The following is a 17217-nucleotide window of genomic DNA, read 5'->3' on the forward strand; positions in this document are numbered from 1 at the left end:
CACATAAGTCAATCTACCTGCTGCTTTGTGAGATCTTGTAGGATCAACAGAATCACTACTTGTTACACTGTGACTTTTACCAAATTGTCCTAGTACTTTTGATGTGTACTTCTTTTGACTCCTCTTTACTGCTCCTTGACTTTGATCCAAATCAGTACCTAGAAAGTGGTTCTGATTTCCTAGATCCTTCATCTTGAATGTTGTTGATCTCTTTTTCACCTCTATGAGTAAGTCATTGTCTCTGGCAGCAATGATGAAATCCTCAACCCAGATTATCAGTATCATCCTCCTGTTTTCAGGGTGTGTGTTGTAGACACGATGGTCAGCTGGGTTCTGTGTAAATGGTCATGTTGTTTCAGGTTTCTCCAGATGGTTTGAGAGCATTCAGTGACTTATTCAGTTTACAGAAAACCTTTTCACCTGTATTTGTGTTTCCTTTAAATTTGTGTTCCCTCTGTTTGCTCCATATACATCTCCATCAATCTGTGCATGCTAGTAGGCTGTTGTAACGTCCATCTGGTGGAGCTCAAGGTCATCTGCTTCAACTCAAACTGTGATTTTGTTGAACACCTCTTTGAAGATCTGTGGTACATTACAGACCCTGCAACAGTAGTCAGTATTGGTCAGTATCTGGTCTTTAATATCTGACCCACAGTAAGCTAAATACTGAGGTGCTGTCCTGTCTCTCTTTGAATAGTGTGTACCATGTCTTTAGCATCAGTTTGAGACTCTTGAACTTCTTCAGGAATCTGATCACCACGGTTAGCTGTTTGCAAGGGGGTACACATCTCTGCCCATGGAAATAATCATTCCCTTTCTCATTTTGAGTCTCGCTTCTATCTGTCATGTTTGTAAGTGTTGTATGCTGATCCAAATACTCTCATCTTTAAAAGGTTTGGCTTTCAGAGTACAAGCAGCTCCCACACTGAATGTGGGCTGTTAAATATATGATCTATAGACTCTAAAGAAGTCACTGGCAAGAGAGCATACAATGATTTATTCAGTTTACAGAAAACCTTTTCACCTCTTGATTTTCCTTCAAATTCCTCTGGTTGCTCCATATGCATTTCACAATCAGTCTGTGCAAGTGGCTGTTGTAATGTCCATCTGGTGGAGCTGAAGGTCATACTGTGCTGTCATCTGCATAAACCCAAAACAGACCTTGTAACAGAAGTCAGTATCTGTGATGATCTGGTCTTTAATATCTGACACAGTCAGCTGAATACTGAGGTGCTTTCCTCTCTCTTTTTAGATGGCGTGCACTATGTCTGTCTCCTTCTATTTAAGCGCCATCCCTGATCATGAGGTTGAAACTCTTGAACCTCTTCTGGGGTGGGTTAACATGGTTAGCTGTTGGCATTACCTCTTCTGGAGTCTGAACACGGTTAGCTGTTGGCATTGGGGTACGCGTCTCTCCCCATGGAAAAAATCAGCTGCTATTACCTGTTCAGTCTGGGTTTGGGGTTCTGTAACACACTCTGTAAAAAAATGTCACAAGCCTGTGTTTGAGGACTTTCCCTGTGTCTGGATAGTAGACTAGGTATGATGGACTGTTCTTGTCCTACCTAACAAAGATTCCCTTTAACATTTTGAGTCTAACTTCTATCTGTCACATTTGTAAGGGTTGTATACTGATCAAATACTGGTGTCTAATGTCTACATACATCTTTCCATCTTTATCAACATACAGGGTTCATGGAAAGAGCGATTGCTTCTTGGTTGTCTTCCAATATTTTCACAGGTGCATATTGGTGATCACATGTTCATGGCATTTAGTAGCTGTGAGGTACAAGCTTTCCTTAGTGGTTGCAGACAGTGCCATATATTCTCCTTCACATGTAGAGAACAGAGAGTAAGAGGACTGTCTTTAGTTGGACTAAAACCGGAGTCTGTTGTGCTTCGTCTGTCTTCTGTATTTGATGCTGAATGCATCACTGTGTGCCTCAAGTGTCAGTTTCTCCCCACCCTCCCTTATACATGCTTGACTGCAGTCCAGTGTTGTTCATTTGGCTCAGACACGTACTGCGACAATTTACTGACGGTCCAACTTGGATCAGATCTTGTACACATTGTAACTGTTGCAGCTTTAAGTCGTCTTTAAATTAAAAAGAAAAGAATCCACCAAGTGTTTGTATTTTTTTTTCTGTACCACAAACCCAGTAAAAACACAAAACACACAAACATCCACCAGTTTTTTTTAACCGTTCTTTCATACTTGGTGTCCATTGGAACAATTGAAAACAGTAGCTCTCACCGAGGTGTTTTTTTACTTCAGATGTCCTTCTCTCTGAAGACAGTTTATAAATCTTGGGTGTTTCCTTATGAAAGGAAAGTCTAAACCAGGGAAGTCCTTGGTTTGAGTTTCTGTGGTTCCATTCAGGAATGCTGCCGTTGTCCCACAGAGTCCTCTGTGTAAAGTTTATCCCAATAGCCATATGGGGAGCAAGTTAATTGTAAGGAGTAAAACCTACACACAACATGAATATATAAAAAATGGAACCATGTAAAAACTTGCAATGAGTATTAGAACCTTATGTTCCTTAAATAAGGGTCTTCAATACAGTGAGGCCTGAATTTGTCCACATTACTAAGCTTCCTTGCTACCTAATGCCCCCCCACACCTTTGGCTCTTCACATACATCAATCTACCTGCTGCTTTGTGAGATCTTGTAGGATCAACAGAATCACTTCTTGTTACACTGTGACTTTTGTCTACATGGGGTTGACCTTAGCAGACATACCAAATTGTTCTAGTACTTTTGATGTGTACTTCTTTTGACTCCTCTTTACTGCTCCTTGACTTTGATCCAAATCAGTACCTAGAAAATAGTTCAGTTTTCCTTCATCTTGAATGTTGTTTGCCTTTTTTTCACCTCCATGAGTAAGTCATTGTTTCTGGCAGCAATGATGAGATCCTCAATGCAGATTATCAGTATCATCCTGCTGTTTTCAGGGTGTTTGTTGAAGACACGATGGTCATCTAGGTTCTGTGTAAAGCCATTTTCATCTTAATAATCATGTTTCAGGTTCTTCCAGATGGTTTGAGAGCATACAGTGCCTTATTCAGTTTACAGAAAACCTTTTCACCTGTATTTGTCTTTCCTTTAAATCCCTCTGGTTGCTCCATACACATCTCACCATCAATCTGTGCATACAAGTAGGATGTTGTAACGTCCACCTGGTGGAGCTCAAGGTCATCTGCATCAACTCAAACTGTGATTTTGTTGAACACCTCTTTGAAGCTCTGTGGTACATTACAGACCCTGTAACAGTAGTCAGTATTGGTCAGTATCTGGTCTTTAATATCTGACACACAGTCAGCTTAAATACTGAGGTGCTTTCCTGTCTCTCTTTGAATAGTGTTTGTTATGTCAACCTTTGTTTAAACGCCATCTTAAGCGTCAGTTTGAAACCCTTTTACCTCTTCTGGAGTCTGAACACGGTTAGCTGTTGGCATGGGGGTACACATCTCTCCCCATGGAAGTCATATGCTATTGCCTGGTCAGTCTTGGTTTGGTGTTCAGTAACACACTCTGTAAGAAATTTCACCAGTCTGCGTTTGAGGACTTTCCCTGTGTCGGTATGATGGACTGTTCTTGTTGTACCCTACAAAGATTCCCTTTCTCATTTTGACTCTAGCTTCTATCTGTCGTGTTTGTAAGTGTTGTATACTGATCCAAATACTCTCCTCTTTAAAAGGTTTGGCTTTTTCATAACCATATCTGCTGTGGGACAGTGTTCAGTTATTTAACACTCATGGAGCACTGATTGAATGAAGTGGTGTCTAATGTGGTCGTGTCTTCATCTTTGTGAGGTACAAGCTTTCCTGAATGGTAACAGCGAGTGCCATATATTCTCCTTCACATGTAGACCGAGCAGAGAGTAAGAGGACCATCTTTAGTTGGACTAAAACCGGAGTCTGTTGTGCTTCGCCTGTCTTCTGTATTTGAAGCCAAATCTGCATCACTGTGTGCCTCAAGCTTCAGTTTCTCTCCTCTCTTCTGGTAACACAGTCCATGATTAGGTACTTTAAGTACCTACTTTAAGTACCTCCTTACATGCTTGACTGCAGTCCAGTGTTCTTGTCTGACCCAAATGAACTGTGACAATTTAGTGACTGTCCAACTTGCATCAGGTCTTGTACATGTTGTAATGGTTGCGGCTTTGTAAGTTGTCTTCAAACTAATAAGAAAAAAATGCAGAGCGAACCATCCACTAAGTGTTTTTCTGCACCACAAACCCACTGAAAACACAACAAAACATACAAACATCCACCAGTTCTTTTAATGGTTCTTTTATACTTTGTCTATTGGAACAACCCAAAAACAGTAGTTGGATAGCTCTCATCAGAGTGTATCTATAACCCTCTTTTGCACACTGGATCTATAGGACCAGCTAGTATTTTGAGCAAGACTCCAAATTGCTGTTTCGATGCGGTCCTGCTTTGAAAGCTTGTGACGTAATTGGACTCCGAGTCGAGCAACTATCCCTACTTTTATAGCCTTAATATTGGCTTTGTCTTATTTATCTTGTAATCCCTGTGCTATCTGCTACCTGTGTTACTGTACAGTACTTTTTCTCACTAACTGACTTTTGCATTTCTGTCTTTGTGTTTACACTCGAGGAACATGGCGACCGCGGAGGAACAGGAGGAACTCTGCATGGAGCTCGTCCTGCTTGAACCGCAGATCTAGTTGCTGTTGTAGAGACAGACCAAACTCCACAGATGGAAGACTAGGCCGGAGGCAGCCTGGGAGAGTCGTCGTGTTCTCTTTATTGGAGATTCCACTGTGAAACACTTACATTTTGGGCCCAAAGAGTAACGCCGCTGTCTCCTGTTTTCTAGGTGCCTGTGTCCTGAACAGGCTTCCATTGGTGCTTCGGCAGTGTGACACCTTCAGCATCATCTTTCTCCACTGTTCTCCACCTGACTCAGCGAGGCCCTGAAGGAGCACTGCCGCACACTTCTGGACACCTTTCCGAAAAAGACAGACTCAAGGATCGAAGAGGCCGCCTGGGGTCCGTCGTTCATTCTTGGTGATTTGGACAGTTGGCAGGTGTGTGTGTGTGTGTGTGTGTGTGTGCGATATTACTTTTTGATACAAGCAGAAAAAATAATATCAGTGTCACTCAATGTTTCAGACAAATCTTGCAGTATCGAGACTGTCTGTCCCTTGCATGATTTGTAATTAGAACGTCAGAAAATCGAACAACCTTATTAGAATTAATCCAGATTCTTCATCCTCAGGGTAGGAAAACTGGTAAATGATCCTTAATCCAGATTATTAGTATTATCCACCTGAGTTTAGTGTGCTTGTTTTGGACACAATGGTCATCTAGGTTCTGTGTAAAGCCATTTTCATCTAGATCATAATGCACCCCCTAGGTTCTTCCAGACTGTTTGAGAGCATACAATGACTTAATCATTTTACAGAAAACCTTTTCACCATGTTTGATTTTCGCTTAAATCTCTCTGGTTGCTTCTTACAGATCTCACAATTAATTAAAGCATTCAAGGAGGCTGTTGTAACGTCAGTCTGCTGGAGCCGAAGGTCGTACTTTGCTGTCATCTGCGTCAAAGTGTGTATTGGTGTAATGACTGTATGTTTGTTTGAATGTTAGGGTTTTTGATTGGGTTTGGGGGTTTGTGGTGTAGTAAACCAAATAACTTTTAGTGGATTGTTCTATTCTCACTCTTTCTCTTTTACCTGAGGATGAGCTACAAAGCCATGGTCTACATATAGGTCTACATGTAAATAAAGGAGTGATTGCAGACAATTTAACCCCCCTCCAAGTGCTAGTGAGCAGCACACAATTTTTCTTATATAGGTTCATCTTAATCTCCTCTGTCCACAAGACCTCTCATGTTGCTTGTTACTCCTAGGCATTTCTTTATTTTCTTTAATATTAGCATTGGCTTGTTTCTTAGCCAGTTTTAATCCTTGTGTTATCTAGTGTGTTACTTTATATCATTTTGCTTTACTAACTTACTAACCCCTGTGTTTACTCAAGGAATACGGTGGCAGTGGAGAGGCCCTGGGAGAGTCAGCGTGACCAGGGAAACCGGTAAAATGTCCTCGGCACTTTGTCTTCAGCGAAGGACAACTACTCAGGGTGGTGTTCTCGTTTTTGGAGACTTCTTCTAAAACACTAATTAATATCTGTCACAAAGGGTAACTCCAAGGTGCCAGTGTCCAGGAGGACCACTACTGCAGGCTCCCAGACAACATATGGAAGAAGACCGCTGCCAGGATCGTCATTTCTAGCCCCATGCCCATCTACTGATGAGGGAGCAAGCCGTTCAGCCAACTCTTCACGCTCCACCACTGGCTGCAGGTTTGACGTCCGGTCCCCTTCTGCAAAGAAAGGCTTCATCTGTGCTCTCTGGGGTTTGTTGATCTCTCCGGGAACATCAAGAAGGTACTATGCTAGGACTGACTTGCCTGACTGGTGTGACTGGGTAGGGCCAGTGATTTACATTTTTCCATTCATTAATTCTGCCATTGCTCTGCTTGTGTTAAAAATTGTCTCTAGCTCATATTTCTGACAAACCCTGCATTATCTAACCTGTGTTGGTCCCACACATTGTAACCAAACATTATCAATGACTTTATTAGGGATAACCACCTTAGTTCACCATGTCTAATGAATACATGGCCCTGAATGAATCCACTCCCCCAGGTTTTAACTATTACAGTTTTCTTTACAGGTCTGGTCGTGGCGGCATATTTATGATAAAAAGCTAAGTCTTTTTATCTATTCCATCTGCAACAGTGTGTGACTGTCTGTATATCTTTATCTCTTTGTCCATCTGTAACTCTGGCTGGTTGTCCATCCATCTGCAACTTTCAGTGTCTGTGTGTCAGTCCAACTTTTAATCTGAGGTAGCTCTCTTTACATATAAGGCATATAATCTCCCTACCGACTCACCGTAAAGATCTGATTCATGTAACAGATGATCTAGCCTGCACATCACTCTCTAACCACAGCTTTTTGTGTTAATAAATGGTGCACCAGCTCCAAAGCAGACCTGCTTCAGTTACTGAAAAGGACTTGTTTAGCATAGTTCCATCACAGTTTTTAAAACTGGTTTTGCCTAGGCTCTGTCTGTCTATTCCTGTGCAACTCTGTGACTGGCTGTCTTCCTGACTGTGCGTCTGTAACTATATTTGGCTGTGTGAATGTCCATCAACACTTTCTGGCTTGTCTGTCCATCAGCACTCTCTGGCTGTCTATGAATCTGCAATTTTGTTGCGTTCTGTTTAAACTCTGATGGCTGGCTGTCAGTCCATGTGCAGTTCAATGGCTTGCTGTCTAACAATGTGCAACTCTATGGCTGGCTGTCTTTCTGACTGTGTGACGGTTTCTGACTGTTTGGCAGTGTGTATTTCGATCCACAACTCTGGCTGTTTGTCCATCTACAACTCTCTGGCTGTTTATAAATCTGCAATTGGTTCTGTTTAGACTCTGGCTACAACTCTGACTGGCTGTATATCCAACTGCAACAGGTTGACTGGGTGGCTGTCCATTTTAAACTGTGTCTGTCTGCAACTGTGTGTGGCGCTGTTTGCATGTCCATGTGCAACTTTGTGGCTGGCTGGCTTTCTTTCCATATGTGATTCTGTGGCTGGACTGGCTGTCTGTGTGCAACTCTGGCTGGCTCGCTGGCTGCTTACCGTTCTGCATCTCTGTCCGTCTCCATCTAAAACTCTGCAATTCATCCTGCTAAGGCTCTGGCAGCAACTCTGGCTGTGTCTATCCATATGAAACTGTCTGACTATCTGCATCTCTGGCTGGTTGTATCCATCTGCAACTGTGTGGCAATTCAGTGGCTAACTTTCTTTCAATGTGCAGTTCTGGTTGGCTGGCTGTTTTTCCGACTATGCATCTGCAACTCTTTGACTGTATGTATGTCCCTCTTCTCAGTCTGCAACTGTCTGTCTATAAATCTGTATCTCTGTATTTGTTCTTCAGTCCATCTGCAACTTGTTCTGTTTTATCTGTCTACAAGACGATAGCTTGCTGTCTGTCCATCTGCAGCTCTGGCTGTCTGTCTCTGTGTTGTGGTAGAGTGTACTTTACCAGAAGTACACAGCTGAATACATCCAGTGATGTTTATTGAATTCGTGTAAAAAAGTCAATGGAAAGTATAGACCAAGTCTAAACGGAACATGAAAGAGACAAGTCGCACACTCTTTACATAAGGCGCTCGTTCTTTGCTTAGCCTGGAGTGAACCAAGTGCTTGCTATAGGGGTGGTCATCACATCCTAAAATGACAATACGACATTATTTACATGTCTTGTTTACATGGCCTTGTTGATGTATACTGGTAAGCTAAGCTAGATGTAAGTAACCCCCCCTTATAGGTTAACTGTGGCTCCTAGAAGACCCACTCACCAGCGCCCTCATTCCTTTAGGATCTGCAACTCTGGCAGGCTGGTTGGCTGTCACTCCATCTGCAACTGTCTATGGCTGTCTGCATGTCCATGTGCAACGCTTGCTGCCTGGCTATTCATGTGTATCTCTGGTTGGCTGCCTGTTCTTTAGCATCTCTAGCTGTCTCTCCATTTAAAACTCTGGTTGCCTTTTCATTTACACCTGTGTGGCTGTCTGCTTGGCCATTTGTTTGCAATTCAGTGTCTGTCTGTCAATGTGCAACTCTGGCAGTCTTTCTGACTATGCATTTGCAACCATGTTTGACTGTATGTTCCCTTGTCCATCTACACCTCTCTCTGGCTGTCTATAAAGCTGCAGTTCATTCTGTTTAGATTCTGGCAGCTACTCTGACTGGCTGTCTATGCATGTGAAACTCCCTGTCCGTCTGCAAATGTATGATAATCCCTCTGCAACTTTGTTTGGCTGGCTGTCAGGTGCAGTGATGGCTTTCTTTCTGACTATGTGTCTGCGTCTCTGTTGTTGTGTGCTGCTTTGACTGTTTATCCATGTGCAACTCTGTGGCTGGCTGTCTTTCTGACTGTGCGTCTGTAACTATATTTAGCTGTGTGAATGTCCATCAACACTCTCTGGCTTGTCTGTCCATCAGCACTCTTTGGCTGTCTATGAATCTGCAATTTTGTTGCGTTCTGTTTAAACTCTGATGGCTGGCTGTCTATCCATGTGCAGTTCAATGGATGGCTGTCTTTCTGACTGTGTGACTGTTTCTGACTGTTTGGCAGTGTGTATTTCGCTGTTTGTCCATCTACAACTGGTTGACTGGGTGGCTGTCCATTTTAAACTGTGTCTGTCTGCAACTGTGTGTGGCGCTGTTTGCATGTCCATGTGCAACTTTGTGGCTGGCTGGCTTTCTTTCCATGTGTGATTCTGTGGCTGGACTGGCTGTCCTTGTGCAACTCTGGCTGGCTCGCTGGCTGCTTACCGTTCTGCATCTCTGTCTGTCTCCATCTAAAACTCTGCAATTCATCCTGCTAAGGCTCTGGCAGCAACTCTGGCTGTGTTTATCCATATGAAACCCTGTATCCATGTGAAACTGTCTGACTATCTGCATCTCTGGCTGGTTGTGTCTATCTGCAACTGTGTGGCAATTTAGTGGCTAATTTTCTTTCAATGTGCAGTTCTGGCTGGCTGGCTGGCTGGCTGTTTTTCCGACTATGCATCTGCAACTCTGTTTGACTGTATGTATGTCCCTTGGCTTTCGGTCCTTCTGCATCTCTGTCTGTCTGTCAATCTATACCTCTCTGGTTATAAATCTGCAGTTCATTCTGTTTAGACTCTGGTTCCAACTCTGACTGTCTGCAACTGTGTTTGTCTTTAAATCTGCAGCTCTGTGGTTGTTTTTCTGTTCATCTGCAGCTCGTTCTATTTTACCATCTACAAATCTGTAGCTCGCTGTCTGTCCACCTGCAACTCTGGCTGGCTGGCTGTGATGTGGTAGTGTGGCTTCAAGCAGATGTGAAGGACGCTTCACCACAAGCACACAGCTGAATACTTCCAGGTAAGTTACAGTGATATTGAATTTATGAAACAAGTCAAAGGAAAATGTATATAAAAAATAAAACAGAACAGAACACAAATGAGCTCACTCAGTCGCGCACTCTATTAAATTTATATAGATTTATAACCTCAAGATTGGATTAATGTAATGCTGCTATGGTAGGAAGTTTATGTAAATCTTTAAATAAGCTCAGGGTCATTAAATAAGTTCAGAATGCAGCGGCTTGACTGCTCACTAGAGCTTGAAATTGTGACCACATGTGTCTATTCTCTCGTCCCTGCACTGGATTCCAGTTAAATTCCATGTTGATTATAAAATACTTCTTCTGAAATGAGTCTCTCGATTGTTTGTCCCCACAGCATCTTGGAGAACTTCTTAAACCCTACAACCAGTAACGTACATTTCTTTTGCAGGATTCTGGACTACTATCAGTTTCCCACTTCAGAAGAAGCAACTCTGGGGGTATTCTAATCATGCTGCTGTAGCCTGTTTTCATACTAACACTGTTCTGTCCTGATCTGATTACAGGTTCTGATTATTATTGTCTTTCTAATCTACGTTTACAGGTTGTACACCAGTCTGCTCATACTCCTAAATCCCTTTCTTAATTTTCTTCTTGAAAATGGCCCAGAACATTGTGCACCCTTGACCTCCTTTCAGGCCCCCAGGAATCTGGTTCCTATCCTTTTTCACACACAAGGACAATGCACCACCTAATGTTTAGTTAGTCAATCATACCGATGTCTCTTGTGAGTTTCTGTGTTCAAAACAAAGTGTTTCATCCAAACTGGCTGAGCTGTTCTCGCGTTTGAGACTCTTACCAACACTACTTTAGGAAATGACCGCATGTGGTTGTCCTATGTAGCTTTTACAGCCACAGTGCTTCAGGACTGAAATAAGGGGGTGAGGACACCAGTCTTACGGGATGATAGAAATCCATGTTTGGTAAATGGAAAATGTTTATGGACTCTGAGCTGATCATATGGATTGCAGTGCTTGTGCTCGAGACTGCTGTATTATCCTGTTCATTCGAGGCCTTTTTCTCGGAGTGGTAGATATGTCTGTTTCTTTGCAAATGTATTTTGGCCACAATTCTGTCTCTACTGTTATGACCTTGATCAATTCTACCCGTGTCATTTGTACAGTAAGTCCTGTGGCAAAAGAGGCCTGAGTTTAGGGAAGGACATTTTTATTGTATCCAATCCTTTGAGTATGTTTATGTAGTTAGGACTTTCCCTGTGAATCAAGGCCTTGTTTTATCTAAGATGTGTTTTAAATGTGCTTGAAACCTTTACTGTTTACTTTACTTTTTGTTTTTTTTTTGTTGTTGTTGTTGATGTTTTAAGCTTGCCGTGATCTGACTCCCACCCTACCCGTTGGATCTCCTAACCCCTTGTTTTCCCCCCTCCTTTCTGTTTTCTCTCTCTCTCTCTCTCTCTATACCATGTATTGAGATGCCCAGTTCCAGCTATTCCATCCTTGTACCACCAGACCTGGCTCTCGACTATCCTACAGCCCACTGTCCTGATCTAGAGCCTCGTGTTTCTTCATCCTCACCTCACTGCATGACCATGCATACCTGCCTGGACTTCAACATTTCACTCACGTTTTCATCTTTTATGGCTTGACGGCGCATTTCCATATTCTCTTAATTCAGTATTGATTTATTGTTTTTATTCCTGGGTTTTATTCTAGGTATTTATACCCAGATCTCTGTTAAATGCTTTGTGATGACATTCGTTGTTTTATAAATAAACTTGAATTGATTTTATAAGGCTTTTTTCCCCTTTTATCTATTTTGTTTTTTTGCCAATGTTTCAATACCATTCCCTTTTCCTATTATTTATTACATGTTGACACTTTGAACATATAGTCGAGTGATGACGCCAACTGCTCGTACTTTCCTGCTTTAGAGAAACTAGGGCTGTCAGCTTGTATATCATATATACTCTATATTCTGAAAGCAGTGTGTGCAGTCTTTAATCCCTTATTTTTCACGAATAATAATAATCATAATACATGTAACATTTGCTGTTACTTTACTTTGTGTGTTATTATAGTAGTCTAGTGGTTATAGATTTAGTCTCTATGTATACCAGGCTATGTAGAAGTCAAAACAGTAAAAGTCAATACAAAAAACAACTGAACTGTTCACTAATGCTGATTAGAGGTTTTTGATTGAATACTCACGACAGGAAGATCTTACTCTGGCCAAAGGCCAGTATATTAATTATGAATTACTTCAGGTGACCATATATATGTAAATTCAGTATGTGAGTAAAAGGGGAACACACATTTACTTTCACTGTTAGGGTAAATTTATCTTTACCCCTTATCTCGTGTACATTACGTCCTCTCTGTAATCTCATCCTGAACTGAATTTAGAGCATCTATTGACCGATACTTGGAAAATACTTGAACATGGACTCCCAGGTGGTAGGTGGGATGAGAAGAATCATATCTTAAAATAAAAAAATATGTGAAAAAACTGGATGTAGTTCAGTTCATGACCGTCATGAAAAGGGAGAGTGACGGTCTGTAAACAGAAGAATTGATAAATCTGTAGAATCCTCACTTGAACTGAATGTTTAAATGCACTGGAACTAAAGAAACAAACTGTAGCTGGTCTCTGTGGCCTAGACCTTGCAAAGGCTTGTGGGAGGGTGCGGGGAGATTGCCTCTCCAAGGCCAAGTGAGGTGAGGGTCCCGGAGAGCAGGAGATAAGAACTAATAAACTGCTGTTATATTTAATATATGCCGGAGTTAATCGTTTAGACACTACAGTCTATTAGACGTCTAAATTAAACAGCCCATAATGTTGCATATTAATGGTTTTCAAATGCTGCCATGGAGTTTCAGTTCATAGTTTCTCAAATGAATCTGGGTCTGGGTTCATGTTGGGAAATAAGGACTGTTTACACTCATTATGGAACTTAAAGGTGAAGGTCACTTTAGGTCAGTCTGAAACCACTTTAAGGTCATTTTTTCCAGGCCTCCTCATACTGTGGTTATTAGCACAACAAAACGGAAACAGTTCAGGGTAAAGAGACATAAGTAGACAATTCAGTCCAGTTTCACAGAGATTACACTGATTCAGGATGAAAAGCGACACAGTAGCGCCACCTACAGGTCAGATATCATCAGCAGCAGCAGCAGCTCCAGTCATAGACTGAGAAGAAGAAGCCAGCGATCATTTCCTCACTTATTAACGAGGCTAATCGTCTCATCTTAAGGCATTTTAGCACATTAAATATGTAAATATTACCATTGTTATTATTGTTAATAAATAATGACAACCACAATAATAATTTTCTTTATGTATTACAGATGTGATGTTTTCATGATACAGTTGTTTTCAATAATAATAATAATAATAATAATAAATAAATAATAATGATAATAAATAATTTATTAGTTACTGTCATACCTGGTCAGACGTGGCAGTGAACACAAGGAAACACTTGCAGGGATGGACGATGCAGGACTTTAATGTAACCTGGGCAAAAGTAAACAGACACAACAAAGCAAAGCACAACCGGGGGAACAGCAATCTAATGCACAGAACCAGAAACAAAATCAAAACCTCACAACTCAAACTGGACACAGTAACACAGCTGGGACTGGGAGGAAGCTGAGCAGTATTCAGGAAAACGAGAAACACATCAAACAAAAGCAGAACACTAGACGGAGCTTGGGCCAGGAGAAAGAACACAAGTGAGGTGTTGAAAAAACATTGAACAGAAACCTGGAAGCAGAAAAACCAACAAACCAAAACAATGAAGGAAAAACAGAGAAGCAAGACTTCAGTGAAACAGGGAGGCATCAGGGCTTAGATTAGCAGAGCAGACAGAGCAACAAGGATAACAGACATAAGACCAAACAGGCAACGACAGGATCGGTCCACTTCCTCTTTGAGCAGAGTGTAGAGCGCAGTGCTACAGAGGTCTGTAACAGAGCTGATTCACGACAACGAGAGAAAACAAAGCCACGGCTTAAGAAGCTCCAGTCCCAGCTGACCTTGATCCGCTTAATGAGGGAAGCCGGCTGCTGAGCGCGTGCCAAGGGCCTGACAGTTACAGGTATTACACTGTATTAATTCATTTATATCATTTATTTTACTATTAATAATAACGGTTATGTTTACAGTTTTAAATATTTGAATATATTTATATTGCCATTATTGTTAATTATAAATGAACAACAACAACAGTAATAATAATGATGTCCTTTATTCATTACTTGAAATTCCTTGCACTGGTCCTTGGCGAATAAAGAATTCTGATGGAGCTTGTTAGCAACGGTAACTAAGGGGCGGGGCAGGTTGACTGTGACATCACTATGTTCCAGTGCTTTTTTCAGCGTGGAGAGCGTGAGAGACAGACATCACCTCTTCAGTTAGACTGGAAATGGAGGAGAAGAAGGAGAAAGACGTGAGTGGAGCTCAGAGCTCATAAACACAACACTACTGATCAACATGGGTAATTAAGATCATCATTAAGCTAATTATAATATACAGTGTTTACCATCTTCATCGTTAACTAGAGAGTGATTGTGGCTCAGTAATGTTGCTGTGTTTGTTGCTAAGGTGTTGCTATGGCATATAGTTGGTACATTAGCTCATTCAAAATGTCTGGCTAATAGATCTCTGTCCACAAACTTTTGTCCACTTGATGCTTGGTCCAGAAGCTCCTCCATGCACAGACAGGACTGGAGAGCAGTGGAGATAAAGGGCACCGCTCCCGTTCTCTCAGCTGTGTGTGGGAGATCTGCCCATTGTGACATCATCTCTGAACATTCCGCCATTCATTCCTTTTTTATGCCCTTAACATTGAGGACATTCAAAGAGATGACTTACCCCATAGAACCTCCCCACAGAACCTCCCCATAGAACCTCCCCTTATAGAACCTCCCCTTATAGAACCTCCCCATAGAACTTACTCCATAGAACCTCCCCATAGAACTTACCCCATAGATCCTCCCCATAAAACCTTTTAGAATCTCACCTTAGAACCTCCCCTTAAAACCTTATAGAACTCACCCCATAGAACCTTATAGAACATCCCCATAGAACCTCCCTGTAGAACCTTTTCCTGCTCTGGTCTCTGTGAGGAGTTTGGTGTGTTCTCCCCATCTCTGTGTGGTTTTCCTCCGGTTGCTCTGGTTTCCTCCCACAATACATGGTAAGTGAATTGGCTATGCTAAATTGGCTATGGTGCCCCCTAGGTGTGAGTGTGTGTATTACAGTGGACACTCGTAATAAACAGATTACTAGTGTCCACTGCCATTCTCTCAGCATTAGTAATACGTAGTGGCCTTAAGGTTAAACTGCTGTCTGTGCCGACTTTAAAAACTCTTATTTTACCCACTTGCTGCTCCTGTTCTCACCCTTCCTTCCTACTGCTTCCTTTCTATAGTGGAGGTGAGAAGGAGAGGACAAGACTGAACAGGGATATTGGAGCTGATTCAGATCAGAACTGATTTTGACTGTTGATGAACTCAGACAATCACAGCAATCACTTGCAGACATGCCCCTAGTTCTCCAGGTAGCCAACTGGAGGGCCAGCTGATTTGTATTTGTGTGGCCTTTCCTTAATGTTTTACACCGAGCATCAACAACATAGCAGCACATGCAAAGCTCAGAAGGGAAACCACAGCCGGCCTCCTCCACACTGTCCCCCCTGTCTGAATGTGTGAGCAGTGACGCTGCCCTAGTTACTCACATCTGTCACTAGAAAGTGTTTCAGCAGGTGCTTGAAGAAGCTTTCCTCACCTCTTCTGGAATTGAGACAGTCAGAGATTTAATAAAGAAAACACATCCAGTTCAGCAGACGGAGAGGGTCAACAGAGGATGGTCAGACTGGTTGGAGCTGACAGAAAGGCTACAGTGACTCAGAGAATCACTCTGTACAGCTGTGGAGAGCAGAACAGTGTCTCAGGTGAGGTGGATGGAGGAGCTACAGCAGAAGATTACGTCAGGTTCCTCTTCTGTCAGCCAAGAACAGAAAGCTGAGGCTGCAGTGGCTCAGCACAGGCTCACCAACACTGCACCACTGGAGTAATGTAGCCTAGTCTGAGGAGTCTGGAATTCTGCTGAAGAACACTACAGATAGGAGGGTCAGAATTTAGCACAAACAGGATGAATCCATAGACCCAACCTACCTTGTGTGAACATTCTAGGCTGGTGGAGGAGGTGTAATGGTGTGGAGAAGGTTTTTTTGGTTGACTTTGGGCCGTTCATACCAATCAATATTCTCTTGAATGTGTTGTTGCATCCCCATGTTGACCATGTGCATCCCTTCATGACCACAGTTTCCCATCTTCTAAAGGCTACCTCCAGCAAGACGTCTCTCAAAGTGGTTTCATGACAATGGGTTCTGTGTTCTTCACTACTGGTTCTTCCCAGTCACAAGACCTGAATCCAGGGGAACACCTTTGGTTGAGATGGTTTTGGGACAGCCAGAAAGATAGCGTCATAAAAGCAGTCTCCAGGAGAGGAGCTGGATGGGTAGGAAGAAGCAGCAACATTCAAGGTTTCTGCACTCAGCCGGAGAGGGACAGGAAGAGGGTCTAATCAACTCTGCTGCTCCTCTGAGCTTAGTGGCTGAATGTGTATGAAGGCCTCCTGACTTTTCTGGTCAAAGTACATCATCACCACTATCTAGTTTACATTAATGTAGTCCTCATCAGAGAACTCTGAATCCTCTGAGTTCTCATAATAATCTTCATCATCCATCTCAATCTCCACATGGGCAGTCGTGTGTGTGTTTGGCATCTACAGGATGATCATATAAGAACACACAAATGAAAAACTGGTTTACGACACAATTTTAGCCACAAAATGTCAATGTTATGTGAACTACAAAGTGGGCAGGAACCTGAAAGATGGGAAAATAAGTCCATTTCCAATATTATAACCAGTACTGACAGCTTACATAAACATTCACCTGCTGCTGATTTTCCAATGCTGGTTTTCCCACATCAGCATCTACATTGATGTAGTCATCATCAGAGTCACCGAATCTTTTTTTCTCTGGAAGAATTGTTTCTCCACTTTCATTATTATCATCTTCGTCTTCACCTCCATCTTCTTCCTCAAACAGGTGATCCTGATCCTGTGTTTTTTCTCCTACAGAATAATTGAGTCACAATACAGTTAAAATATGAGAAATATGAAAAAGCTTAAAACCACCTTATGTAGCAATTCTACCTTAAAACAGCAGCTTCAGCATAATGTTGGGAGAATGGCATCTCCCTATTATTTACA

The 17217-nt window shown here is 42.1% G+C and overlaps 1 protein-coding gene across 1 annotated transcript in view; it reads right to left on the reverse strand.

The window, feature by feature from the left end:
- The window catches only part of LOC140565093 (uncharacterized), a 475962-nt gene that overhangs the window by 37151 nt on the left and 421594 nt on the right, over nt 1–17217 (reverse strand). Inside the window, exons 4-5 of the mRNA XM_072690905.1 lie at nt 16621–16725; nt 15724–15728 (exon numbers count right to left, since the gene is read on the reverse strand). Coding sequence (XP_072547006.1) covers nt 15724–15728; nt 16621–16725 — 110 coding nt within the window. The remainder of the gene's footprint in view (nt 1–15723; nt 15729–16620; nt 16726–17217) is intronic.

Source organism: Salminus brasiliensis, chromosome 11, assembly GCF_030463535.1.
Source record: "Salminus brasiliensis chromosome 11, fSalBra1.hap2, whole genome shotgun sequence".
Taxonomy (NCBI): Eukaryota; Metazoa; Chordata; class Actinopteri; order Characiformes; family Bryconidae; genus Salminus; species Salminus brasiliensis.